At 56.6% G+C, this 26627-nt stretch overlaps 9 protein-coding genes across 9 annotated transcripts; 5 read left to right on the top strand and 4 right to left on the bottom strand.

Moving 5' to 3' along the window:
* The first annotated feature begins 72 nt into the window (after positions 1–72).
* Positions 73–1455, top strand: J3D65DRAFT_616071 (uncharacterized protein). The gene is made up of 3 exons (XM_066799408.1): positions 73–504; positions 581–614; positions 683–1455. Exons 1-3 carry the CDS (start codon positions 242–244, stop codon positions 1277–1279), a joined length of 894 nt encoding a protein of 297 aa, XP_066657598.1. The 5' UTR covers positions 73–241; the 3' UTR covers positions 1280–1455.
* A 946-nt stretch (positions 1456–2401) lies between these two features.
* Positions 2402–4232, bottom strand: J3D65DRAFT_665421 (major facilitator superfamily domain-containing protein; the record flags this gene model as incomplete). The annotated part of the gene is made up of 3 exons (XM_066802839.1): positions 2402–2966; positions 3127–3965; positions 4017–4232. 3 exons carry the CDS (start codon positions 4230–4232, stop codon positions 2402–2404), a joined length of 1620 nt encoding a protein of 539 aa, XP_066657597.1.
* Positions 4233–5615: 1383 nt separating this feature from the next.
* On the top strand, positions 5616–7159 carry J3D65DRAFT_616057 (uncharacterized protein). Its single transcript, XM_066799407.1, has 3 exons — positions 5616–5928; positions 6004–6416; positions 6470–7159. The coding sequence occupies exons 1-3, from the start codon at positions 5772–5774 to the stop codon at positions 7046–7048; spliced, it is 1149 nt and encodes a 382-aa protein (XP_066657596.1). The 5' UTR covers positions 5616–5771; the 3' UTR covers positions 7049–7159.
* J3D65DRAFT_616056 (uncharacterized protein) lies at positions 6943–8131 on the bottom strand. The gene has a single exon (XM_066799406.1). It carries the CDS (start codon positions 8112–8114, stop codon positions 7329–7331), a length of 786 nt encoding a protein of 261 aa, XP_066657595.1. The 5' UTR covers positions 8115–8131; the 3' UTR covers positions 6943–7328.
* J3D65DRAFT_584954 (major facilitator superfamily domain-containing protein) lies at positions 8132–10015 on the bottom strand. Its single transcript, XM_066797745.1, has 2 exons — positions 9073–10015; positions 8132–9022 (listed from the first exon to the last, which is right to left on the bottom strand). Exons 1-2 carry the CDS (start codon positions 9898–9900, stop codon positions 8510–8512), a joined length of 1341 nt encoding a protein of 446 aa, XP_066657594.1. The 5' UTR covers positions 9901–10015; the 3' UTR covers positions 8132–8509.
* A 376-nt stretch (positions 10016–10391) lies between these two features.
* J3D65DRAFT_243044 (FAD dependent oxidoreductase) lies at positions 10392–12631 on the top strand. The gene has a single exon (XM_066794771.1). It carries the CDS (start codon positions 10883–10885, stop codon positions 12218–12220), a length of 1338 nt encoding a protein of 445 aa, XP_066657593.1. The 5' UTR covers positions 10392–10882; the 3' UTR covers positions 12221–12631.
* Positions 12632–13218: 587 nt separating this feature from the next.
* Positions 13219–16075, top strand: J3D65DRAFT_616048 (uncharacterized protein). Its single transcript, XM_066799405.1, has one exon. It carries the CDS (start codon positions 13598–13600, stop codon positions 15794–15796), a length of 2199 nt encoding a protein of 732 aa, XP_066657592.1. The 5' UTR covers positions 13219–13597; the 3' UTR covers positions 15797–16075.
* A 1264-nt stretch (positions 16076–17339) lies between these two features.
* On the bottom strand, positions 17340–18501 carry J3D65DRAFT_247273 (uncharacterized protein). Its single transcript, XM_066794779.1, has one exon. The coding sequence runs from the start codon at positions 18331–18333 to the stop codon at positions 17662–17664; it is 672 nt and encodes a 223-aa protein (XP_066657591.1). The 5' UTR covers positions 18334–18501; the 3' UTR covers positions 17340–17661.
* Positions 18502–21651: 3150 nt separating this feature from the next.
* On the top strand, positions 21652–23964 carry J3D65DRAFT_246886 (uncharacterized protein). Its single transcript, XM_066794778.1, has 2 exons — positions 21652–22550; positions 22627–23964. Exons 1-2 carry the CDS (start codon positions 21829–21831, stop codon positions 23810–23812), a joined length of 1908 nt encoding a protein of 635 aa, XP_066657590.1. The 5' UTR covers positions 21652–21828; the 3' UTR covers positions 23813–23964.
* Positions 23965–26627: the final 2663 nt, after the last annotated feature.

Raw genomic sequence — 26627 nt, 5'->3', positions numbered from 1 at the left:
CTCGTTCAACTCGGATGTATGAGTTGAATGAACGCTTCAGGGCTGGCCCCCAATTGCTATGCAGAGCTCGGCACCGTACGACCCTTGTATTGGTCAGCTTGACAGTAGTTGGAACAGTTAAATGCCAGCTCTGTTCCCACACTGCTCTTGATGTCGGTCGTCATATCAATTCTCCCCAAACTAAAAACCGCTGCAATCGACTATTCATTTACACTGAGTACAACACATAGTCTCGGCAATCATGACAGATCAACCCACCGACGTCGCGGCTCTTGCCACTATCGATATTCTCAAGATCCTGAACCGCGACGCCGCCGAGCAGCGCAAGCTCTTTGAGGCTGCCCAGTCGCCGGGGATTTTTCACCTTGATTTTTCCAACTACAGAGAGGGTGTCTTGGATGCTTTGGATCAGATGTACGCCCTTTCAGACCGCTACTTTGCGCAGTCTGCCGCGGAGAAGGAGAAAGACGTAAGAACGGACCAGCTGCCGTCGCAGGACCGCGGGTATGCAAGTGAATTTCGTCCTATTTTTCCAGTGCACCGCAAGCGCCATTCACCACTGACTCTTGCGTGTGGACAGGTACAAGAAGAGCGAGAATGACGAGACATTCGAAGTATGAAGATCCAAATCTTCCTACCTACTCCCTGACAGCTGCAAATTGACATACTAAACCGCCCACAGATGGCGGACGACGAGCTCCTCCGCGGCGGATTTATTGAACTCCCCACCTCCATCGCCGACAAGACAGAGCTGATCAAGCGCTTCAACGAAGTCTGCCACATCGCCAGCCTGTCTCTGCTCGGCAGCCTCTTCCACTCGCTGGCCCAAGAAGTCCACCCCTCCTACGATCCCGACATCGTCCTTGGCCACCATTCGCATGCCTTCACCAGCGACACCGGGCTCAAGCTCATCTACGAGCCGACAGTTGCGCAGGCCGCCGACGTCGTTGAGAACAAGCACACCGACAGCGGCACCTTCACGCTGCTCTTCTACACCGAGTGGGGGCTGCACGTATTCCTCCCGTCGACGCAGCGCTGGGCCTACGCCGCGCCCAAACCTGGCTGTGCACTTGTCAATGTGGCGGATTCGCTGCAGCGCTTGAGTAAGGGCGTTTTTCACTCGCCCCTGCATCGCGTTACGCAGCATGAGGATGGAAAAAGAAAGAGGTACTACTTGTCGTATTTTTTGCGGCCGATGCACCAGCTCAAGGAGCAGTGGGCGAGGGAGGATTCTGCGGCGGCAGCAGCGGTGCAGCGCGAAGGGAGCATTCAAGCGTGATGATGCCCGTGGTAATGTGCGGCATTGCAATACTTTCTTACCTACTCAATTGTCAGCATGCAGGCAGCAAATCACAAAACAGTCTTTCCCTTTTTCTCATCAAGGAAAATGGCACGCGAAGATGGAGGTCAGATCCACCAATGACTGTAATTTGTGTTAGCAATTCCCATCTGTCGTGATTTTTGCCTGTCAGTGACTGTCAGATTGTCTCCTGTCGGTGAATCCTTCGTGCTGACCCGATGATGCACCCCACACTTCCTGGAAGACCAGGGTCCATAAGCCCCTTGCAGCCACAATGCTTCTTTCTTGGCCTAAAGGAACAGGCAGGTGTAATGTGGAAGGATTCGTGCAGGGACGTCGTCGGTCGTCCGTGTGTCAGTCTGCATACATACATGCATGCATGTCAGTAGTCAGCCTGTCAACTCCTATTAGCCCCCATTTAGTTGCACTGCCGGCAAAAAAAGCATCCAGCCGAGCGAACAATTGCAATATCGCGTCTTTTGCCTGTGCACGCACGCAAAGACTACCAGCCTCGAACACCACCTCTTCCGAGACTTGCATGCATCTAGGCCTAGTTGACAGATTCGTGTCAGATTTTAGAATACGTCCTTCGAATACAGGCAGCACCGAGAATAGCCCTGTGCAAGGTACGTTGTCGAACCCTGGAAAGCGCAATTTGACGTGTGTTCACCTGCCTAACTCGAGCACGAGCGTGTTGAAGCTGGCAGGGCAACCGGGGCCAGATATTTCGTCACTGAGAGACCAGGACTGCTGCTTTGAGAGAAACAAAGGGCATTGCGGGCTGAGACTCCTGTTTGACACCGATGGGTTTCTGTCCTATCATGCCTGACCACTGCAATGGCTTCTGGATTTCGAGGTTCCGGTGCGCTTCTCAGGACTTTTCTCCACAAGATGCATTATCTTTTAAACTGCGTGGAATGTGTGAATGAAGAAAATTGCGAATGCAAAATATAGAAAGGAGACTCCGAGGAGAAGAATGCTCCAAGAAACCCTGCAACGTCCAAGGATCGACATACCAGGCGGCTCGGGCCGTCCCGCGTTGCCAGTCGGCCAAGAAAGTCCATGCAACACTTGCAAAACGGCAGACCGAATCATCCATCCTCACCTCTTCACCGCGCCGACCTTTTCCTTGCTGTTGAAGAAAATGACTGCGACTGCACACGCACCAACAGCTAATCCGAAATTGAACCATTGGCCTGCCCTGATGCCGTCGAGCAGCGCCGCCGACCCCGCGACCTCCTCGCTGCCTGAAGCGCCGCCCTCATCGCGCGCCACAGACGTCTGAACAACGGTAGCGACTGCGAGCCCGATGGCACGGCCGATCTGGAGGACCGATGTTATGAGCGCGCCGCCCAGGGCTTGATCGGCAGGCGGCAGGGACTGCGCGGTGAAGAGGGTGAGGGTTGGGTGCAAGATGTCGGCGCCAAGGGTTGAGACAACCATGGCAGGGAAGCCGTAGGCCCAATACGACGTGCTGGGTGGAATGGGCACGGCATTGAGGAGGCAAGAAAGTGCCACGCATGCTGAGCTGAAGATAAGGAGGTAGGTCCCGCGGACGCGCGAGAGCAGCTTAGCCGCGATGAAGTTGCCTACGAATCCCATGATCCCGGTCGGGATGAAGCGCAGCGCAGTTTGGATGGCGTTGAGGCCGAGATAGTCTTGGTAACTGTGCGCATTGTACGTCAGTATAATAATTTCACGGCAGGTACCAAAGAAGTGTCACGCCCTGGCCAGGAGCTGCCACTGCGGTGAGGTGCGAGCGAGGCGTTCTAGCGGAATGGTGCCCTCTTTTTGACATCCACCACGATTTGGGGGAGGGAGCTTACAAGTAAGTGGCGTAGACGAGATAATTATTGAACGCGGCAAAGAACATGGCCATAATGACCTGCGCAGCATTGAAGCGCGTGTTGTGGAAGATGGACACGCGCATCAGGGGCGCTCTAGACGTCTTGTTCTCCAGATACCACTGCCACAAGACGAACACGCCTACAATCAGCACTGCACAGACAATCAGGACGGGGATCCAGAACGTGCCCCATCCCACAACGTTGCCCTGCGTCAATGCAAAATTGAGCAGCATGAGCCCGCTCGAGATGAGTGTGCCGCCAATCCAGTCGACGTGCACAACGGGCCTGGCGGCGGCCTCCTCATCTTCGACCTTGGACTCGAGTGGGACAAGAAAGTGGCCGAGCACCGTGACCAAGCCAGCCATGATGGCCAGCACCCAAAAGATCCACTTCCACGACAGCCACTGGCCGATGATGCCACTGAAGATGTTGCCCAAAACAGACCCGCACGAAGAGCCGGCCGAGTAAATCGCAAACGCGTAGTTCTTGGTCTTGCCTGGCGAAAACGTCGCGCCTAGGATGCCAATGGCTGTCGGGACATTGGCAGCAGCGCCGAGCCCTTGCAAGCCGCGGAAGACGTCGAAGACGATTTCGTTTGGCGCGAAAGGCACGACGACGGTCACAGCCGTTACCCAGGCCGAGCCCCAGATGAAGATGAGGCGTCGTCCGAAGATGTCGGCAAGCCGGCCCCACACTAGCAAAAAACAGCCAAACGTCAGGTAGTAGGCTGAGATGATCCATTGTTGGCGCTCCGAGGGGATGCCAATGTCTCGAGCGATGCTGGGGAGGATGATAACGGCGGATTGCACCGACAGCGTCTGGAGGGAGCATTTAGCGGAAAAGCTCATTGATCAGGAGACATGGCTCACATTCAGAAAGGCTGCACCGGCTAACGTCAATACCAAGGGCAGATGAAGTTTCTTGGGCGGCTCTTCCAGCTGGGCCTCTTCAACATCGGTATTCTTCTCGCCAATCACTGCGATTGCGTCTGCCTCCGCGGCCACGCTGCCCCCTTTCTGTGGCATCTTGTGAATGCTTCCAGTCAGACTCTTGGGCGCTTCACCCAGAGTTGGAAAAGTCCCCATCTTGATGGGAGACTTGCGAACTTCCTTTCTCCAACAAGTCCAAACGCCAGTGAAAGCGCGCAAGAGACGAAGTGATAGATCAGCCTTTGCCGTCAGAGAAAGCCAAGACACACCACCCTCGGCAGTTCAAAATGGAGAGATGCCCCGAGAGTGAGAAGGCATCCTTCTCGTCACCTACGGCTAAGCCAGTCAGGCATGTAGAAGGGGCTGGTCGTTCCTCAAGAGGTGGAGTATGTACAGCATGCATGTACAGTGCATCAAGTCTTTGGGCTTCGAAAATTAGATGCTGGCATACTCAGCGTGTAGGAACATGTACCCTGCAGGTAATCAACCTTTTAGCCAGTCAGCAAGCACGTCGCAACAATCCCCACAAAGTGACAAGCGGACATGACCACAGGATCTAGATGCTCACCGCATGCCTCAAATCACACTCACTGCGTCAACATCTCTCGCTCTTCTCCGCAAGTCCCGTATGTCTCGGCCACGTCCGCCGACGGACCACGCATCGTGCGACTTGGGGGCCGAATCTTGCCATCAACACCACCTGCCTCTTTGCATCGCTCTCTTAACGCCGCGCCGGCGCCACCCGCAGGTGCTGCAGAGTTTTCGCCTTCCTTCTTCGATTCCTTCCGCGGGGAAGAGTGAGACAAGACGTACGGTCGTGCGGGAGTCCATCCAATCAAATGCCCAAGGAGCGTTCGTACTTTCACACCTACCGTGGCGTCTGGCTGCCTGTATGCATGACTGACTGTTCCTCCGCAAGTCGTGCAGTGCAGTCCCTGCGTCAGCCACGGTAACCACACAAACACATTTCTTGTTGTCCGATTCTATTCTTCGCAAACCATGACCGCGCACGCCATCCATTTAGACAATCACCCGGCAAATAATCTCCTGATTTGCTCCGCCCAGCTGCGTAATGGTATGCAACATTTAGGAACGAAGGATTTGGCCCCCTCATGCCGTCCGCCCCCTACGAGGAGTTGATACGTGGAAGAGATCTGACTGACTGACAGCTGCGTCGGCAACATTGAACGCACACCGGAATGGGACGTAGCACAGCTGCCGTAGAGCAAGACAGGGAGCGAGATGGCGAGGAGCTAGGTCCGGCAACCTGTACAGTACAGAACGGTTACGTGTGCATCGTAAAATAAGCGTAAAAGACGGTAAAGAGCCATGCAGCTTGGTTGAAGCCGCCCATGTAGCGACTTTTGGTCGATGAGGAGGCAGAAGGAAGGAGGATGCTGCTGCTGCGCTTGTGCGATCAAGTGCGGAAAGGTGGAGGGATGAGGGCTGAAGCTCCAAGGCCCGGAGACGGTCGCCAGCAGCGCGGCATTGGTCCTCAACGCTATTCAACGGTCAACTGCTCCAAAGAACACCCGGACGTGTATAAGAAGCGCGTCCAATAAGTAGCAGTTATGTAAAAGGACCAGCCATCCTCTCCGCTCCGGTCTTCTGAAGCACTGTACTTGTCAAGTTCACCTCGGCTTCGTCTAGACATTGATCGTTTTGCATCTTCGTCTTCTTACCAATCCAGTTACGATGCTGCCCACCGAGGAGAAATTCAACCTCATTACACGCCAGCAGGCCTTCTTGAGCGATGCTGACCGTGATTCACTCCGCACGCTGCTGGCCCGGCGAGAAGCAGAAGGCCAGACACCGTTGAAGCTGGCGTGGGAGACCACGCCGACAGGAAAGCGTAGGTCCCCTTCCGCCATCCAATCCGAAGCAAAATCAACCAGGTTGGCTAACCAATGCCATGCGGCTCTCACAGCGCACGTTGGCTACTTTGTGCCCCTAGCCAAACTGATCGACTTCCTGCGCGCCGGGCTCGACGTGACAGTCTACTACCTCGACGTGTACGGCTTCCTCGTCAACTACGTGCACAGCATGGAAACCGTCGCGCACCGGCAGCGCTACTACGATTTCCTCGTACGCGCGATCCTGGCGGCGCTGGGGGTCCCGCCTGCGCACGTCAATTTCATTGCCGAGAGCAGCATTGCGTATCAGAAGGATTTTGTGGTGGATACTCAGCGCCTTTGTGCGCTCATGACGCAAAAGGATGCGAGGGATACGAGCGATGAGGTTGCCGAGACGAAGATGCTGAGTCCGATGCTGTGTGCCGTGCACCAAAGCTTGAGCGAGGTGTACTTGGATTTGGATGTCCAGTATGGCGGCATCGATCAGGTGTGTCTTTTCCTCCCGTCCCGTGCAAAGTCGGACACTGACAGACCCCGCAGACCGGCCTCTTCGAGCACGCCAAACACTTCATCCCCGCCCTCGGATACCGCCAGCGCGAGCACCTCATGAACACAATGGTTGCCGGACTGGACGGGCTCAAAATGTCGTCTTCCAAGCCGGCCGCCACCAAAATTGAGTTTCTCGACGCTCCGCACGTCGTTCGCGCCAAGATTGACGCCGCAGCCTGCCCCGCTGCCCAGGTTGAGCATAATGGCGTGCTGGGCCTTGTGCGCGACGTCCTCCTGCCCATTAGCGTGCAGCGTGTGGAACGGCTTGCTGGACAGACTGGACTATATACGGCCGAAGGCAAGGAAGTGAATAGCAATCAGAGGCCATTTTGTGCAAAAGACGCGCCGAGTGGCACGGCGTGGACGGTATTTGGTGAAGAAGCGCCGAAGCATTTTTCCTCGTATGAAGAGTTGGAAGAGGCGTTTGTGAAAGATGAAGTGAGTCCCGAAGACTTGAAGGAGGCCACGATTGAAGCTTTCAATCGGTTGTTGTCGCCCATTCGCAGCATCTATGCGCAGAGTAAGGAATGGCAGGAGGTTGATAGGCTAGCATATCCGGACGGAAACTAGGCCCGAGGCTAATGATCAAATTCATAGCGTGTACGATCATGGATTCTCGCAGATTGGTGATGGAATTCTCCCTGATGCTATCTTTCATAGCTCGGTAAAAACTCTTGAATGCTCCTGAGTAGTCTGGTGAATTTTGTAGCCCAGAGTAGCTTGACTGACTTTCCCAATGTGCTCCCTGCTTGTTGTCTATCCACGCCAAAAGTCTGGCGGTTAAAGTCTTGGTTGTAGCTTGATAGCACACAGGAGCAAGGAAAATGGATGACACCAAATCGAGTCTAGTCTATTTTGGCCGAGAGGCATCGTGGGCATATGTCTCGCGCTTGGTGTTTTCTGCCTGCCACCACTGATCCAGATACTGCGGCACTTTGGCGACCTTGTTAGTGGAGCTGGGCTGCGGAGCGCCAATCTGCTCATGGACAGGCAGGACTCCGGTCCACACAGATGACGTGACTGCGTCGTCCTTGAGGTCCTTGCGGTCGTCGCCGGGCTCGCCGGAATTGACCTTGGCGCTGGCGCTGACGACGGAAACTTTTAGCACCGTCGTGCTCGTCATTTCAGCCTTGGTGGGTGGGACACGCGAATTATCCCAACGGTCGGGCACGAGGCCGTCGGTGATGAGTGCCAGGGCCCAGCTCTTTTCTGCCTCGTCTGTCACGATCGACGCGTAGCCATGGAGCACAGCGCTGCGGTAGTTGCAACTGTGGTTGAAGGGCGTAAGAGCCAGCTTGATGCCGTCGAGCATAGTGGCAGCGACGCAGACGGGGACCTGTTCCAAGCCCTGCGCCGTGGGTAGACGCATCAAACGCGAGGCGCTGTGGCCATGGATATAGAGGTCAAGCGGTTGGGCGCCAGGATCGTTGTCAGGGTTGGAGAAGAGGCCCACGGAACCAATCATGGGGAGGATGGTTGGAAAGGGATCCTCCAAAGGGTCTGTAGGGAGGAAGGAGACGTGCAGGATCGAGGCCTGGTTGACAATCGAGTGGACCGTCGCAAAGTCATACTGGCCGCGCTCGCGATGGCGGCGGACGGTGTTGCGCGTCTCTTTGGTGTAGGCGGTGTCAGCCATGGCTCGATGGGCGTAAAGCGAGAGGATGGAAATGAGGAGCGTTCATTGCGAGCTGACGACAGGACGTTAAATAGACAATATGCAACCAGATGCGACCTGAGCAGATGGATGGTTCGTAGGACTGCGGGGGCCAGAGGGCCAGAGAGTAATGGGCCGGCTGCCACTGGACGGCAGGGCAGCTTCCCTGCAGCCATCCTCGCCTCACCTCACCTCGCCTCGTGCGACGCCAACTGAACTCCCCACTCGCACACACTCCCTCCACCACCCACCGGCACTGGTCATCATGAGCCGACCCACTGTCCCTTGTTATCGGCCCAAAGTTTGGCATTCCTCCGTCTAAAGCATCATGCCGAACCCATGCAAGTCTATATGCGCCCAGCTTCTTCCCTCCTTGATTACATCCTGCTCTTGAGCTCCAGTCCACTTTTGGCGAGTCTGGCTGCGACCAGCGTCAACGTGCCGCCCATGAATGCTGACCCTCCAAACATTTGTGCATACAGGAATCCGCCATTGTGCTGCTGGATCAGCGCTCCAGCTATTGGCGGACCCGTCAAGCACGCAATCGATACGACCGAAAAGCACATGCCTGTCCGCACTCCCATCTTTTTGAGATCCGTCGTCAAGCTGGCGCAGGATGCGGGAAAGAGACTTTGAATGCCGGCTCCAAAAAATCCGTAAAGGATGCAAAAAGCAAAAAGGGCTCCCAGCGAAGACACGGCTGCCCAGCAGTAGAACAAGACTCCGGCAAAAAATGCCACTGGAATGAGCGTGTTGACCGGCCCAAGCAGCCGGTCCGCCGTGAGGCCGCAGACCAGCCGCCCGGGAACTCCGACCGCATTCATCACCAGGAGAATCGTCAACGAAGTCGAAGAAGAGACACCGATGATCTTCTTGCCGAACGTGCTGACCTGCGAATGCCATCAGATGCTGGTTGTACGCCTTGAAGGAGCAGACTCACATAAAAGTAGGCAAAGTAGACTGCCCAAAGATTGAAGAACATGCCGACGCAGAACAGCGTGTAAGAAGGCTCCTTGAATGCGCTCCACTCGACCAGAGGTCCCGTCTTTCTGGGTGGAAGTCGGACGCGCGCAATCAAGAGCACGACGAAAGCGTTGAAGAGGATGACAAACCCCATGATTCTCACAGTCCAACCGAAGCCGATCTTGGGAAGCAGCTGCTGGGCAATGACGGGAAAGATTATGCCACCGGTGGCACCTCCGGACGCAGTGCAGGCCATGGCCAACGAGCGCTTCTTGGAGAAGTACGTTGCCACTAGAGAGACTGTGGGACAAAATACCAAGCCATCACCAAGTCCCTTGCATACTCCCTGGGCGAGGAGAAGCTGCCAGTACTGCGATGAAACGGACGTCATGAAGACTCCCAAAATTTGCAAGAACGACCCAAGGCCAAGGACGACATGGAAATAGCCGGCATCAAGAGCTCTGCCGGAAAAGGTGCCGACAAGGTAGACGAGAAAGATTTGGAGGGAGCCGATCCAGCTAATGGCCGAGGGTGAAGCGCCCAAAGAAGTCGTGTAGTACGACTGGAAGAGCCCGAAGGAACTGAGATAGCCCCATCCGTTGATCAGGACCAAATGTCCCATCAAGACTTGGGTCCACGCCTGGACGCCGCCATCTGGAGGGGGAGGTGGGAGTGAGGCGGAATTGACGTCGACCTCTGCTGATTCGGCGTCGTTGTCTGCACTGATGAGTCCATTCTCGGCCTTCTCCTCACTTTGGCGCAAAGTCGGCGTTGGCAGGCCAGGCTCGGGGCAAGGGCTCGCCATGAGGCAGAGGGGAGGAATCGAGAAACGTGCAGAGAGGGAGCGCTGGACAGCACAAGGACGCGCCAAACAAACGATATTTACCGGTCATGGGTCCGGCGTGCTGACGCTAGCCCAGGACAGGAAGCTTGAGTCACGTCCGGCAAACGATGTGCGCAGGGGTTTTGGAAGGGGCCAACTGAGATAAGCTGCATCTCTGAAATTGCCGAGCGTTACGAGCACCCTTTAGTCGGCAGATGCTCCTCCTGTCTGTTTGGGGAACTGATCCGCCAAGGCGGGGCGGATCGTGCGGCCCGCGAGACACCCTGCTCCAACGTCCTTCGAGCTGCACGGTGCAAACAAGCTTAATTTGGCAGGTCTTAGGGCAGACAAGGCCAGACCTAAGACTTTTTTGACTAGTCGATTCTCCGCAGGATGCGTTCAACCACTCCTACTGCTACCATTACATGGCACTCCGCCTCTCGACTCCTTGCTTTTTCTCCGCACCGTCGACGCTAGCGATGAGACTGGTGGGACAGAAAGCCGTCGAGCGACGCAGTGATGACTGTGTCCCTCGTGTGGTTTGGATTCCGCTCCCTCGCGAGGAGACAATTTACCAAACCAACAGAAATTCGACCAGGGCTTCTAGGCTACCACTACACCGCCGACCCGGGCTTCTGCAAATGGTCCTCTACACTCCGGCTCGGCCCCCAGTCCTCTGTCATGCATCGTCGCCATGGCGGAGGTGTCAGCGACACGTCTCCAGTGTCGGAAGGATTGGGCTACATGGAACATTCAACAGTCCCAAGCCACAGAATCGGCACATTTGGCCCTCGTCGTGATGAAAATCCAGCCAGAGTTGCGTTATTAGCAGAGAAGGGGCTGTAAGTACATAAACGCTTGAATGTCTTTGAACTGGTTGGAGACTGATGTTTTGTTGTAAACCCAGACTACACTGTTGTCTTCTTGTCTCAAATCACATTCATCTTCAATTCGGTACCCTACAATGGCTGTTTCACAGGGTGAAAGTTTGATCTTCTGGAGAGACCTGACTCCCTTTCCCACCCCTCTACACACGCCGACCTCGTCTTCTCCCAGAGTCTTGATTGTGGGAGGAGGAGTCACTGGACTCATCACCGCCTGGACCCTTCTCGACAAAGGATACCATGTAAACATTCTGGCCAAGGAGTGGGCGTCCTATGGCAAGAAGCAACGCCTCACATCCCAAATTGCGGGCGCTCTCTGGGAGTTCCCTCCCGCCGTCTGCGGCCAGCACACCGATGCCATCTCTCTCCAACACTCCAAACGCTGGTGCATGGTTGCCTATCACATTTGGGATGCCATTGCAGCATCCAAGTCACTGTCGGAGCTCTCAGGGGTCCGCATGAAGGGGGCAGACTTCTTCTTCCCCGTCCCCATCGAGCAAGACGCCGAGCAAATGTCCAAGATGCTCGAGATCATGGCCAGCGGCATCCGTGGCTTCAGGCGGGGAGCATCCATCATCAAGGAGCGCCGCGTCGACGCAAACTACGGCGCTGTCGACGCTTACGAACACCTCGCCCCGATCATCGACACCGATGTCTGCATGGCCTTCCTCAAAGACCTCGTCGTCTCCAAGGGCGCCAAGGTCACGACACGCACCATTCACGGCGACCTCTTCGCTCAAGAGCACGCTCTGCGCGCCGAGTTCGCCGCCGACGTAATTATCAACGCAACGGGGCTCGCAGGCGCCGAAATCGCAGGCGACAAGTCCTGCTACCCGATCCGCGGCGGGCTCATCCGCGTCGTCAACAACGGACAAGACTTTCCCAAACTTGACGCCGCGCTGACCATCACTGCCGACGCCGTGCACGACTCGAATGAAATCGTCTTCCTCGTCCCGCGCAATGACGATATACTGCTCATTGGCGGCATCGCCGAGTCCCACCAGCATGAGCTCGACCTCACCCTCGACTCGCCGATTATCAGACGCATGCGTGCTCGCTGCGAGGCGTTCCTCCCTGATCTAAAGCACGCCCGCGTCGACCCCGACTACCCCCTCGCACAGGGTCTGCGGCCGTTCCGCGAGCGCAACGTCCGCGTGGAGCGCGAGCTGCGCCGGCGAGAGGGCGACGCGGCACCAAGCCGCATTGTGCACAGCTATGGCCAGGGCGGCGCGGGGTGGTCGTTGTCGTTTGGATGCGCGGGTGACGTCGCTGCGTTGGTCGAGGAGGCTCTGCTTGACTTGGAGCCCCGGCCGATGATGCTGGAGACGATGGTGCCCAAGAAGCCGGCGCCTGTGGTGGAGTTGAGCAAGCGGCAGTTGGTGGCAGAGGAGATTGGCGTGGTCAAGGCCAGATTGTAGGAATTCTTGCCCTGAGATTGCGAATTTCTTTGTTTTTGAATTGCTACATTTGGTTTCAAAAGAACGATAACTCGTGGTACTGTGGCTATGTATGTCTAGGGAGCATTCATTCACTTCTACAGATGAAGCTAGGAAAACTGTTGTTTACTGCCATGATTGTGCTTAGGGAGTGTCCTCTATTGCATCATCTCTCTCGATATCCACTGTGCCAGCAGAACTCTGGTAAAATCAGTGTCTCGGTGGCATATGCATTTGTTTGTATGGCAGCATTCTCGACAAAACCACCCATTAAAATTACCGACACTAACTCCCCTTACCTACGAACAGTAGTCCACCACTTCCCAGCCCATCACCACCACCCCTAATCCTCCCACGCTCGCAATCACTTTCCACCCGCGCAACAAACCCCAAACCCACTCGCCCTCGCAAGCACACCATTGTCCCTTTTCAGCCATCCGCGTAGTCAGCAAGTCACGACAGAAATCCTTCACTGACGACGTGCGGTCCAGCCCGTCCACGCACCACCTCGCCTCTGCAGGAGGAGCCCATCTGCCTTCCCGCCGATTGCTGCCTTGGACGCAGGCACCTCGCAGCTTACCATGCCTCCGCAGCGGACCTGATCCGACCTTCCTCTCTTGGTATAGGGGCAGGAGGTGCGTGAAGGGGATCGAGTTGGCCCCCCGAGTCAGCCCTGGCGCTCAGACATGTGTGTGCGACCCTTACCGCTGTCGATGGACATGCAGTCCCCACGGAACGGCCGAGATGGTATGTGAGCACGCCCATGCTGATGCGTCGTGTGAGTTCTGTAAACTATCTATGTAGCTTACCTTTGCATTCTTACCAAGTAACGAGCGATGCTCGAAATGGCAGGACAACAAAGGTCAGGCATCACAGGTCGAGAATACTTCACTGCCTGCCTGTCACTCTTCAATGCCCGCCCGCGCTCATCGCCTGCACTACCTCCATCTGCCCGTCCGCCTTCCCTGCATCTGCAACCGTACCGTGTATCCCCGAGGAGCATCAGAGACATGTACGGCTGAAGCGGGAACATTGCGACAGAGAGCAGTGCAGTGGATGAACAGGCAGCCGCTGTAAGCACAGAGGAATGGCGGAGCTCGAAGGGTGGTCGGAGGGCTGGCTTGGTGAGCCGAGACGTCGTGGGCTGGTCAGTTGAGGTCGGGGATGGAGAGGAAGGAGTGAAGGGAGTCATCTAGGCTTCGAAAAGACTACTTGAGTCAAGGACTGCGGGCTAATTTTGTTGAGATCGGTTGTCCTGTTCACTTCAGACTACGTTCTGGCATTGTCGTTGCTGATATTTGTTTTTCCCAGGCTTGCTTGCCTCGCCTCCTTTGTCATTCTTTTGCGCGGAAGTTCGTCATGTTCGGCAATCTATTACTCATCATTACTGCGGCCTGCTTGGGGTACGCCACGGCATACATCTCTACCCCTATTTTCCTAAAATACGCACGATCAGTCCGGTTCTACAAGAACCCAAAGATTAGGCGAGCGGCGTTGAGAAGTACTCATGAGCAACAGGAGTCTAAAGACCCAGATGTGTTGAAGTGGAGCTCAAGAGAACCTTCGGCGTCCGAATACGAGCAGTTGCGACTATACAAGAAACTGTACCACGAGGTGCAGAACCTTGAGGAGTTTCCAGATGTCTTGCCGCTGGCGAGAAACACACTCATCTGTCTGCTCTCTGAGACAATCTGCGGAGAAAAAAATCGGGTAGAAGGATCAATTCTGTCCCTGGAACGATACAGCAAAGAAGAGCTACGCACGTTCCTTCAGGAACAAGACGTAATTGTCGCAGACGAATGGGAAACGTACCTTGCACGCCGCAAGGGCGGAGGACGAAGAGAGCTTTTTGGTACCAAGGACGAAGCTCGAGACTGGCTCGCGCGAGTTGCTCCCCTGAAGCTGGTCGACGGTGCATGGCTTGGACACATCCACCGCGTCACGACGCCGTTTGCTCTCCGCCACGTCACCAAGGGCGCATGGCAAGTCATGTCGGAGGAGTATGGCGACGGAAATCTGGAGCAGCACCACGTACACCTGTACAAGAAGCTTCTCGAAGAAGCCGGCGCGCGTCTGCCGGAAGCCTCTTCGGCTGACTTCATTCAGCCCGGCCACGGACTCGACGCCAGTTTCTTGCCATGGAAGGCCGCAGTGGCGCAGCTCCTCATTTCTCTCTTCCCGCACGACTTTTTGCCAGAGATCCTGGGGTACAACATGCACTTTGAGCTGCTGACGCTGGACACGATGAAGGCGGCCAAGGAGCTCGACGAGGTCAAGCTGGATCCGTACTACTTTTTCCTGCACATCAGCATCGACAACTCGCATTCGGGACATACGGCCATGGCCATGGAGATTGTCGTCAAATACCTTGACCACATAGGCAAAATCGATGGTCGTGAAGCCATGCAACGCGCTTGGAAGCGTGTCCAGGCGGGTTACTGTCTTTCAAGTGGCTTAGGGGGATCGCCCCCTGACGCAAACACCACGACTACAATGCCACTCCTCCGAAATGAATGGAATCATGAGCTCCTCACCATGATGCAAGGCAAAGCGCAAGCGTCGGGCAAGATCCATTGCGGTAGCCGGATCAAAGTGGGTGGACGCACGTTGACGGACTGGCTGGCGCCCGAAAGCTTTGCATCCGAACAGCGACAAAAGGAATTCTTGCGGGAGCTGGCGAATTGGAAGCCATGGGTGCGCAAGGGCGATAGCAAGAATAGCCGTCTGATGCATGCGCTATCTTGGGGCGGCAAGATGTTTGGCTCCTTCACCGTGGCCGAGATGGATGTTGTTCGCAAATGGATTGACAGTCTCGACGCGGGCACGTACGGCTCGCACGCCTATCTCTCTTTTGTAGCGCCGTCTGCCCCATCCGTCACTGCAAAGCTGGAGGATGTCAGTGTCGACTACCCTGTCCTTGCTCAGGCGAGGCAATTCGACCTCTCTGGCTCGAGTACGGACCTCGAGCTTTCTGTCTCTCCGGGAGTGCGGCCCGTCTTCTCTTCTCTCATTCCGCTGTGGTTCGCACATGTAAGTCTCCTCGAAGACTTTGTTGCAATCCCGGCGCGCACAGCCAACGATACAACCTGCGCCATCGTGCGTTTGCTGCGCAGCTACTACGGTTTCGCCAGCATTGCGGACGGAGTGGCAGGCATGGACGAGGTACGCAAGCACGGCGACTGCGGGCTCGTCGAGATAGGCCTGCGCATCCTCCAGCGGGTCCCAGACGGCCTGTCGAAGCCTCCTTCTCTGCTGAAGCAAGTGCTCGACCGGTGGCCAAATGCGTTTGCGCTCGACATGCTGCACTTGTCGATGCGACCGGTTGAGAGTCATGCGTCGCTCTTGGGCATGGCCAAGGCGTTTGTCGAATTGCACGATGCAGTTGCCAAGTCGGATTTGGTTGGGCAGGCAGATTGCAAGGCTCTGGCTGGCATTGTCAGTGTTGAGCGGAGATTGTTTGAGAAGATTGAGGTGGATATGGGAAGAGCAGGGGCAACGCAATTCCAGACTGGATATGAGGTTGCGAGGATGCATGTGCGGAAGTGCTTTCTTTCTTGATTCCACATAGCCTCCAGCAAGTAGACCCGAGAAGAAAAAGGAAGGCGCACGAGGCGCGCTTTCAAGCAAGAGTGTACGAGAAGGTAGTGTCAAAAGCTGGATCATCATCACACCACAACCACTTCACCACCAGAAATGATATCCATCGGCAAAGCTACTCGTGCTCCTGCTCCAAGTGCTCAAGTCGCCTCCATCCACTCGAGAGCGAATATCACCCACCCTCAAATCAACGAAACCCACATGACATCCACCGACCGTAGTCGACGTAAGAAAAAGCAAGTGCGATCAACGAGAAACCAGAAAAAAGATGTTCGATTGGTTCCTTCGACGTTTACAATGCCCACACCACCACCACCACCACCTACCTCACGAACTGCTTCCCTCGTGCTGGGCGCCACACGACGCCACGCTGCGCGAAACTACGCAAAACCGGGCCCGGATAATGGCAAAGAGACAAAGCATTGGAGAATCGCCGCTGGCTGACTAGGCAACCAGTTGGCCGTATGATCGAGATCAAGAGATGTGTCCGTCCGTCCGTCCGTCCGCACATTGGTCCAATTCGAAAGAAAGAAAGAAAAGGAGGGGAAAGACAGATAAGCAAGTGGACGTGAAGACGGAAAAGTGAGCAGAACAAGAAAAGAAAAGAAAAACTCGAGGCATTCAGTAAGCAACCGGAGAAGAAGCCCAGCAACATGCCTTGGTGGTGCATTGCCAATAGCATTGCCCACCCCTCCATGCACCAACATACATATCTACCTACCTACCTACCTAAACGAGGACGAGAAGAGGGGTAAGTCGGATTGACTAACCTGCTACCTAAGCTAATGGCAGAGTAGGACGAGGAGAAAGAAAGCAGGCCCAGCCAATCACTCGAATTGGGGCTTGGGACGGCCACCCACTCAGCCAGTCATTCGGCCAGTTACCAATTGACTGAGCGAGTCGAACGGGACAGCAAGTGGGGTGATCGCATCTGCCGTGTAGCCTCTGCGCGCGCGAGCGCGTGTGTGGGCGCACAGTACGTACGTACAGTAAGGCGCGGGCATGTGGTGTGTAAATGTATGGTCCAGTGAGGCAGCGCAATAAGAGAGGCTGGGCCAAGAGCAGTGAGCGACCGGTTGACAATGGCGACGACGACGAAAAGAAAAAAAAAGAAGGAAAAAAAAAAAGAAGAAAAAGGTTGCGCCATGCAGCGTGGGACGTCAGAGACGATGGTCCGTACATAGGAAGGTGCTTGCCTGGTGCTGGCTCGCGCGCGCGTGGTGTGTGCAATTGACTCGTTCCGCCACCTACCCTGCCATGCTACCCACACACCCATCCACGAACGCTTTGCTCTATATACCTACCTTACCTATCCCTTATCTACCCGTCTACTCTTTGGCGCGGTGGTGCGGTGGTGCGGTGGCTGGTGGATTGGCGATAGAGTGAGTGAGTGCCGCTCTGCCCTTACGTCTCTCGCGCATGTATGTGCGGCAGCATGGCAGTCACGCAGGAGGTCGGCAGCGAGATTGATCGAGGAAGTCTCTGACCGGCCGGCGGTCCATCGCTTCCGATCAGTGGGGGTATGTGCGCATGACGCAAGTGCGTGCAGATGCGCGGCGGCAATGGAAGGGTTCGAGAAAGGGGGCTTGTGGTAGGTAGGGTTGTGTGTTTGCTCGGGCGACATTTGGGAGAATTCAGAAACTTGGTTCTCTATTCTGAATTCGGGATTACGGGAGAGCAAGGATATCGTCCAAGAAGCATTCAAAGTGACAATGAGAGCAAGAGATGATCTACTGGACCGAGACACAGGGGGAGCAAGCAAAGCCATACCATGACACACCACAAGACGCTACGCTGCGACATGACGACGTCCCTCACAGCTCTTCCTAGAAGTACAGCGGGGAAGCGCTTGCCAGCCACCGGAACGGAAAGACGGCAAAAGTGTATGGGTTGGTAGGTTGTGTGTTGCGGCGCAGGGCATAGCATGGCAGGCACCCGGTGCAGTCAAGAGGTGGGAGGGACGAAAGAGGAGTAAAAGAAGAGACTAGGCAAGGAAAGGAGAGAGAGTGCAAGGGCAGAGAAGGTGAAGCGAGGAGAAGAAAAGAAAAGGAAGAAAAGGAGAGGGGGCAAAGGATACGACGAGAGAGAAAGAAGGGTGATGGGATGGTGGGGTGGTATACATCTACATCTGCATACACATACATACGTACATACCCATTGTCCAGGACCGTGAGCACTGCACGCCCTAGGCATCGTGGGTTACCAGAACGGTACAGTGCGAGCAGGGCAGGGCGGACCGAGGCGTGTCGCAAGTCAGGAACACGCGTCGACTCGCGTTGCGCAGCGTGCCAACCACTGGCAGCTCTTCGATCGCGTATCAGTCCTTTCATGTCGGCCGGCGTGCATGCAAACATGTCGGAGGGTGGTATGTATGTAAGTTGAGCACAGGCGTTGTAGGTAATTAGTCGAGCGCGATCCGACGTTTCTTGCGTCTGTGGGCGAGGAGGGGGGCGGTTGGCACACAGCAAGCGACGGACAGGTGACTTGAGGTAGCCCATGTGGGCGAGACGAGTCCGATCGTGGTGATAGGGCCCTGGATATGATGGCCTGCCGAGGCATCATGTAAGGAGGGAGGCATTGCAGTGGAGATGCGCAACAAGCAAGCAGACGGGCGCTTGAATGGCTGACTGGCTTGCGGCACACACGCACGCACTGCCACCATTGCTACTACACACAACCCATCGCACTGCACAAAGAGGAGCAGGTGTTCCCCTCGACCGAGAGCCGGGCGCAAATAGGGGAGAGCATTCAGTCAGTCGACCCGCCGACCGTCGGACCAACTGACCATTGACTGGACAGCCACTCATGGCTGGCGTCAAAAGCCCTCGGTGATCCCACCACCTCGTCCGGCGGTTCATGTCTGTGTATCGGGAAGGAGGCCATGTCCTCAATCTTGACAAATGTGTGGTGCCTCGGTGCGACGCGAGGCCTCACAAGGAAGCAAGCGACCGACCAACCAGCCATGGCCTCCATCTTTGCAAGGAAAAAAGAGGCCGACCAACCAGACCAACCCCATCCCTCGCCGGCTCAATCAATCTCTCTAAATCTCACGTCGAGATCCCGACGGACTGCCCGCCTGCTTCTGCTGCTGCTGCGGCAGCGATCTGCGGTTGCTGGGGTCAGCATATTCACACATGCCATGGCACCGACCATCCCTCCCGCTGTCAGGTCAGTCCAGTCATCTCTCTGAGCGCCCACCGACCGCAACCGCTCCCGCACTCGCGCCATCCCAGGCATGTGGATATTTTATGCTCGCGCCTAGCGTGCTAGCGGGGCTGGCGTTGGCGGGTCGACGACCGACGGAGGTGATGAGCCACTGAGTGGCGCGCGGAGCGAGCGAGGAAGGGCCTGTGACTGTACCGCGAGCATGACTAGCTAGTTGGACGTTGACGAGATGGAGGAGCGACATGGAATGGCTGGCATGGCGTGTGGCGAGTGGGCGGGTGTGGATGACAAGAAGATGAGTTTCGTTGAAAGCCGGTTGTTGCTCGAGCGATGGTGACGAGCGATAGGACCATGGTAGGATGTCGAGAGCACCGACGGAGTGGGTGTTCCGCAGCTGCTTTCTGCTCGCCGGTGGAGTGGTTTGCTGAGCGAGCGAGCTGCGGTCATGACGGAGGATAGGGAGGCTTGCTTTTCTGGTGATTTGTCTACCCTTGGCCAGAACTTGGCAGAAGCACTTTTTGCTCCCAGCTCTTTGACAAAGAAATAAGGAAAGGGGGCTGGGAAAGGGAAGCGATGGGCCTGTGAGGGACATGGGATCGCAAGACGCACGTCTGACCGTCTTGGCCGAGTGTACCGTACAACACTCTGTGTGTTTTGCAGCGACTAAAGTGGAAAGAGCCCCGTGTTGCTCGGGGGACACGACGGAAGAAAAGGGAATCGAAAGGCTGAAAGCCTGCTTGAGCGCAGTCCAAGAGGGTAGGAAAAGGCACACGATCAATTTCGGGTAATACAGCCAACTCCCCAGGAAGACTCTGTACCAATGGACGCATGGTCGACGGTGCTGCTGCGGGAGGGCGAGCAATGAGTCGAAGGGATTCCCGCGATCAAAACACGGCACCAGACCGAAAAAAGAGCTTGATTTTGCCGGTGGGTGGATGGGTGCCCAGCTCGAGGCATGGATATCATTGCAAATAATCTGGGCTTGACGTAGACGGATCTTTTTGGTGAAGAATTTGTTTCGAAAAGTGCTGGTAGTCGGGGAAAAAGGAGATCCCAAAATAGAAAAAGCAATCAAGAGAGGCAGACAGGCAAGAATCCGGCTCTTGAAACGTCGCCCTGGTCTTGGTGGGGAACGCAGAATCTCGTGTGACGGAAGCAGAAATGTCTTCCTCAGCGTCTTCTTGCGCGTGAAGGCACGCAGAGCACCCAACCAGGGCGTGTGCAGAGGCACGTGATGGGATGTTGTGGAAGCACCTGAGCGAAGACATTTGCAGAGAGGGCAAATGGCGAGACGAGAAATGAGACCAGGAATCGTTGCCTCACGTTTTGGGCCGCAATGGCTGAAGAGCGAGATAAAAATGGGAACCTGTTGATGAGAGACGAGAGGAGCGCTCAGTGGCCGGGGAAGGATGGAGACAGGCTAGGGTTAATGTCAAGAAGCGAAGAGAGGAGCGATGATGGCAGGCTTCGGACGGTCCCTCTCGCCCGTGGCGGTGGATGTTCCGGCATCTGGATGGAGCGAGAGGCTGGCGCCATGAGGGCGTCGCACAGCAGCACGCCCCCGAAGCGCAACGGGCAAACAGGAACGCGAGCCAGAGAGCCGGCGGACGCAGACGCAGACGCATGCTGCAAGGCGTGCAGTTCCGGCAGTGGGCGAGCTCAGCGGGCGGTGACGACGATCCATGTACCGGGACGTGACGCGGCGAGATGAAAAGAGAGTTTGCGAGGCTTAAGATGGCGCAAAGTCTAAAACGCACCGGCACCGATCTCGTAGGGAGCGGAGCGGGAAGAATTGGATGAGGAAGTTAACAGAGAAGAAAGGTGAGACAGCGGAGAGGGTTTGTCGAAAGCGATAGAGTATTCGGCATGTAGGGAAGGGTCAGTGTGGACTTGTTGGAGTGGCGGCATTGGGCTGAAAGATGACGAGGGCGAGTGTTTACGGCGTGAGTAAACAGACGGACGGGAGCAGCGCGAGCCCAAGAGAAGACGGGCGTTTGGAGGCGGCGGGGATGATGGAGGGAAGATGGTTGGATGGCGATCGGTTATTACCTGGGAAGGGTGCTTGGGCGCCACGCCACGGTGCGTTCCGGCCCAGCCGCAGACCATGTCGAGCCAACGGTAGATAGGGCAGCGGGCCGCAAGCTACCAGCAACCAGAGTGGGAGTGTTTCAAGGCGAAGATGAGGTTCAGGTTGAGGACGGCGGCGAACGAGCGACAAACGGGAGAGGAAGGGTGACAACGAGGGCGATGGGTGCGATGGCGATGGCGATGGCGATGGCGGGCACGGGAGGTGGGTGAGGTGGGTGAGGTGAGAGAGACTGGAGGTGGGTGAGGTGAGAGAGCAGAGCAGAGCAGACAGCAGCAGAGAGCAGCAGAGAGCAGCAGGAGGGCAGCCAGACAGCCAGACAGCCAGACAGACACTCCCCCCTGCAGGCCCCCCAGCACCTGGCAGCTCCACTCCACCTCACCTCCACTCCACCTCACGCCAAAACGAGAAAACACCACGACCAGGGTCACCCAAACCACCACAACCAGGAGCGTGCTTCCTGCACTGCACGGCTACCTGACCTGAGGCGCCGAATGGCAGCGCGGCGGCTCGTTTCGACCTTTTCCCCACTCACGCAGCCCAGCCCAGCCCAGCCCAGCCCAGCATACAAGACGGGGAGCCCACGCAGCCCGCGAACCCTTCTCCAGCCATCATCGCCGTTGTCCGTTTACACCACCCACGATCCGCTTCCGTCGCCTGCCGTCCCCCGTCCCTCCCGTCCACACCTCACCGCTACATCGCCCGTCACACCGTCAATTGTACAAGTACCCTACTGACCCACATGGACCCGACCCACGACCATTTGGACGATCCCCACGACCTCTTCGACACCATGAGTCCGGCAAATAGCGCCCAAGCCATCTTCTCCCCAGACGACGCCTTCTTCGACCCCCACGACTACTCGCAACCCCAGCCCAACGTCAGCCTCGCCGTCTCGACGAACCCCTTCTTCCCCAACCAGCAACCCACCAACAACAACAACAACAACCCCTACATGCGCATGTCCGCCCACCAGCAAATGCCCTCGTACGACCACCACCACCACCAGCCCGTGTGGCCTCCAATGAACGACGACGACTCGCGGACCCCCACCTCGTCAATGTTTGGTCACGACTTCAACGACTCCAACTACCTCGCCGTCGGCTCCTCCGAGCCCTTCCCCCCCTCGGCCGTCCCCATGAACGTGCGCCCGGCATCAGTCTTCCAGCCCACCCCCTCAGGAAACCCCCCCTCGCCCCACTCCAACAAGGAGTGGATGGCCCTGGCCGCCCAGGAGATGGAGTCGCGCCCCATGAACAAGCGCATGCGCCCCAACACCCCTCCCGGACGCTCCTACTCGCCCTTCCCCCGCCGCGACGGCATCAGGAAGAAGAATGCGAGATTCGAAATCCCCCCGGAGCGGAGCCTCCTCAACATTGACCAGCTCATCGCCCAATCCAGCAACGAGGAAGAAATCAAGGAGCTCAAGCAACAGAAGCGTCTGCTCCGCAACAGACAGGCCGCGTACGACTCTCCCTCTCTTGGTCCTTCGATCCGTGTCTTTTGGTCTTTGCACTCCCCTGCTAACCTGCTTCTACAGTCTTGATTCGCGCCAACGCAAGAAGAGGCACACTGAAGAGCTCGAGGAAGAAAAGAAGCTCTGGACCGAGCGAGTCGTGCAGCTCGAGGAGGACCTGCAAAGCATGCGACTGCAGGCCGAGGCCATCATGCAAGAAAAGGACCAGGTCCACCGCGAGAAGCTCGAGGCTGAGCAGCGCGCCCACAACCTCGAGTGGGAGAAGATGGAGATGGTCAAGGCCCACACTCTCGAGAGCATCGAGCTCCGCAAAAAGGTCAACATCCTAGCCGAGAAGCTCGAGAGCCAGAGCAGCCCCATGGCCGCCGTTCCCAGCTCAAACTTTACCGACTTTGCCCAAGACATGGACAACCTCAACATGGGCGGCAACGACTGGGACAGCTACATTTACAACGACGTCTACATGGACGACCAGCCGCCGTCGAACAATAACAACAACAACAATAACAGCAACCCACAGGCTCTCGAGGCCGCAGCAGTCGTCGCTCGCAAGAAGGATTCGGAGCAAGAAAAGCCCGTTGCCTCGGGACTTTTGCTCATGCTGCTCCTCTGCGGCGCCTTTGTCGCCAGCAACTCGGGTGCATCGCCGCCGGCCATTCCCCGCATGCCCGACGAAGTTCGTGCTGCTTCCGCTTCCGTGTTGGACAGCATCTTCAAGGATGCCGGCGTCGAGCCTTCAGCTCAGTCGGCACAGAACTTGCTTGCCCACCGCGTCGAGGCTCTCGAGCCTGCGCCTTCTGGTGCTTCCTGGCCCAAGCCGACGCTGTCAGGAACCGAATTCGCCACAATCTCGCAGACGGCAGGCAACCCCCAGTTCGACGCTTACGCGCAGCTCGCCGCTCCCACCAAGGAACAGGAAGCTGAACAGGCCTTCTCCATCACCCCTGCGCAGTACAATAGCCTGACGTCGGCCGACTTTGGTCGTCGCACTTACGAAGACGGTACACCGCCAGCCACGCCAACCTCGCAAAACCGCCGCAACCTCGCCGAAACCCTTACCGCCATGCGTGAAGAACGCAAGGGCGAGACGGCTGCAGAGGTCTACACGCGCAGCTTGCTCTGGGACAAGATTCCCACCGAGGTCGTACGCGAGTTCAAGCGCATGGTCGAGGAAACCAGCAAGGTCAACGGCGGCGGCGGTGGCAGCAACGGCAGCCCCATCCACGTCAAGAGCGAAACCAAGGTCTAGGCCAAAGCACTCTCCCTCTCTCACAATCATTTTTGGGGAAAAAAAGATACACAATTTTCTTCGCACACCCTCGGCTCTGCATGTCTCCGATCCCAACCACCATCCTTTCAAATCCGCGACTGTGTCGATTACCCACCCACCCACTCAATTCTCTCGACGAACATGATTCGAGCAAGCATCGGAGGTTCTCTCTTGATGCAGAAGGCGTCATGTGCTACCGGCAGCCAGAGGCCTGACCGAGTTTGTCGACGTGTGCACACGAGGCTGACTTGTCAGCCAACCACGACTCGACGTGGCTGGAGAGATGCGCACACGGCTTTGGCGACTCTGGGGTCTCTGCTGTTGGTCAGCCTTTGGCTTATCCTCTGCCCTGTTCTCCTTACCTTGTCACAAGTGTTTCTTTTCCCTTGTCTGCTTCTCTGGATTGGATACATTGCAAAGCGCGGCGAGCGATCTCCCCCTCAAGTTTTTTGATTGTTTTTTCTTTCCAAAGCATTGCGAGCGATCATGTGTTTTTTCATTTCCCGACAGTCTCGCGGCGAGACTGATATTTTTCCTTCTTCTCTGGCTATTCACGCGAAGACGGAATACAGCAATGACGGACACGACGGCGACGGACGTATGGGCACCCACGAAAGAACGAAAGGACATGTGACACGATTGAGAGCAAATTTGACGAGTCATGTTGATATGGACGGCACTATGGGCAGATTGACGAAACGGGTATTTCCTTGAAGTCTTTTTTTTTTTTTTTTTTTTTTGGCTTGATCTTTCTGTTTCTTTTTTGTTTCTCTTCCACTTGGTTCCTCTGGAGCGGCGAGATCAGAGAGAGTCAGGGAGAGACTGGAGCTGGAAGTGGACGAGGAATGCGACGACGAGCGTCAGCGTCAAGAAAGCAGCTCTCGGTTAGCTGTGCCAGGGCGAGGCTGGACCTTGAACGAAAGCTCATTCGTTCCTTTTTTCCTCACAAACGATCGAATCGGGATGCGGACTGGGCAGCACAGTAACACGCACGCGCACGACGACACGACGCCATCATCATCAGCATCATCCGCCACATACTCCACCTCCTCCTCTTCTCGGACAAGGTTCTCGGCGCCGAAGCCTTGCTTTCCCCTTTTTTGTTCCTCCAACCAAGTGTTCCGCCTGGCCGGCCGGCTTTTTTTTCTTGCTGTCATGCTGTTGGACAGTGTCATTTTCCTCTGCTTCTTCTGACAAGCCCCTTGGTGTGGCTGTCTGACTGTTTAGCTGGCTGGCTGGTTTTGTCCTCCCCCCCCTTTGACCATTGAGACTTTTGGTCGGGTTTGCACTCTTCTTCTGCTTCATGTATGTAAAGTCTATGGAGCAAGCAAGCACGCACGCCCGAATGCTAGACGCCTTCGTGAGGCACGCACGCAAAGAGAGATTTTGGGATGGAATTGTATGCTTCTTCTATTACACTTGTTGTTCGCATGCGCCTGCGAATATTGTCATGGTGAAAATCACTTCGGACTTGGCTGGACCGAGCGTCTGTGGCAAAGACAGGCGCGCGCGGACGTTGCCACCTACATGTGTCCAGCCACTCTTTTCAGTCGCAAGCTATGGATGCACGCATGTAGATGGGTAGATGGGTCGGTCGGAGGGTAGCAGCGCAGCGCAGCGCAGTGCAGAGAGCAGAGGGTGCGCCGCCGCGTTGGTTGGACGAGCCACAGCGGGTCTAAGCGCCCACCTGCGCGGGCGGACGTTTGTCTGTCTGTCTGTTCGTCCGTCGGACCTCGTCGCGAGAGAGGTGTCGTTGTGCGAGACGCAGAGGCAGGAGGTTGGGACGAGGCAAGGGGGGTGAGTGTAGGCATGATGCAAGAGCAGAGCAGAGCAGAGCAGAACAGACAATGGAGGGGCCGTGGGAACTGAAGAGAGCAAGTGACGAAGCTTGCGCTGCCGTCACAATGACCGGAGCGATCAGAGTTTGAGACAGCAGCAGCGACGTTGAATGAGGTGGGTGGTGACACAGGCACATGGCCAGCATCGGCATGCGGGCGGGCAACCATCTCACCATGGATGGATCAAACGAGGGGGAGAGCAAGAGAGAGAGAGAAAGAGTCGTTGGTGGTGTGGTGTGGTACCCTGACTCCCTGAGGTGACTGGGGAGAGCCAAGCGGGCGGGTAACAAGGCGGTGTGCGTGGTGGGTGGTGGTGGTGGTGGGGGCGTCGATGTGATGCGTGAGATGCGATTGACGCGATTTCTGCGCTTGACTGCCCTCCGCTTGCAGCCTCGATGCCCGCACTTCCCCCTCCCCTCCCCTCCTCTCTCCACTGCGACCCTCTTACCCACACCCACACCCTTCGACAAGAGCATCCATCCATACGAAAAGTAGCGCCAACTCTCGCCTATTCTCTTCGTACTGCTCTGCCCGCCTGCTCCTCAGACTCCAGGTCGGCCCTCGCCCCTGAACGAGCGACACTGCCTGCTAGCACCATCCACCCTACAGCACCAGTCCGTCCGTCTATCCGTGATCTGTCCGTTCGCTGCCTGTCGGCTCCGCCGCGGCCGATACGAACGAAGACGAGCTTTCCGTCAAGGGCGAGGAAGAGGAAAGAAAAAAAAAAAAAAAAAAAGAAAAAACCTTGGCCAGTGCCCGTGGTGGCCACCAGGCACCACGGTCCTCCGGTCCTCCACCACCACAATGACCACCAGCGGCCCGCGCGGCTGTGGAGCGGAGGCCAACCCCGACCCGCGACCGCCCCGAGCTGCCAGAGCACAGCGCGCCCGCTGCGTCTTGTTCGCCCGCGGATAGCCACCGGCCGTGCCGGATGGCCGCTGCTTTGCCTGCCTACT

Source organism: Phyllosticta citribraziliensis, assembly GCF_038025025.1.
Source record: "Phyllosticta citribraziliensis strain CPC 17464 chromosome Unknown J3D65scaffold_3, whole genome shotgun sequence".
In the NCBI taxonomy this organism is placed as follows: Eukaryota; Fungi; Ascomycota; class Dothideomycetes; order Botryosphaeriales; family Phyllostictaceae; genus Phyllosticta; species Phyllosticta citribraziliensis.
Note: the sequence above shows the minus strand (reverse complement) of the source record. Positions and strands in the feature narration are given on the sequence as shown.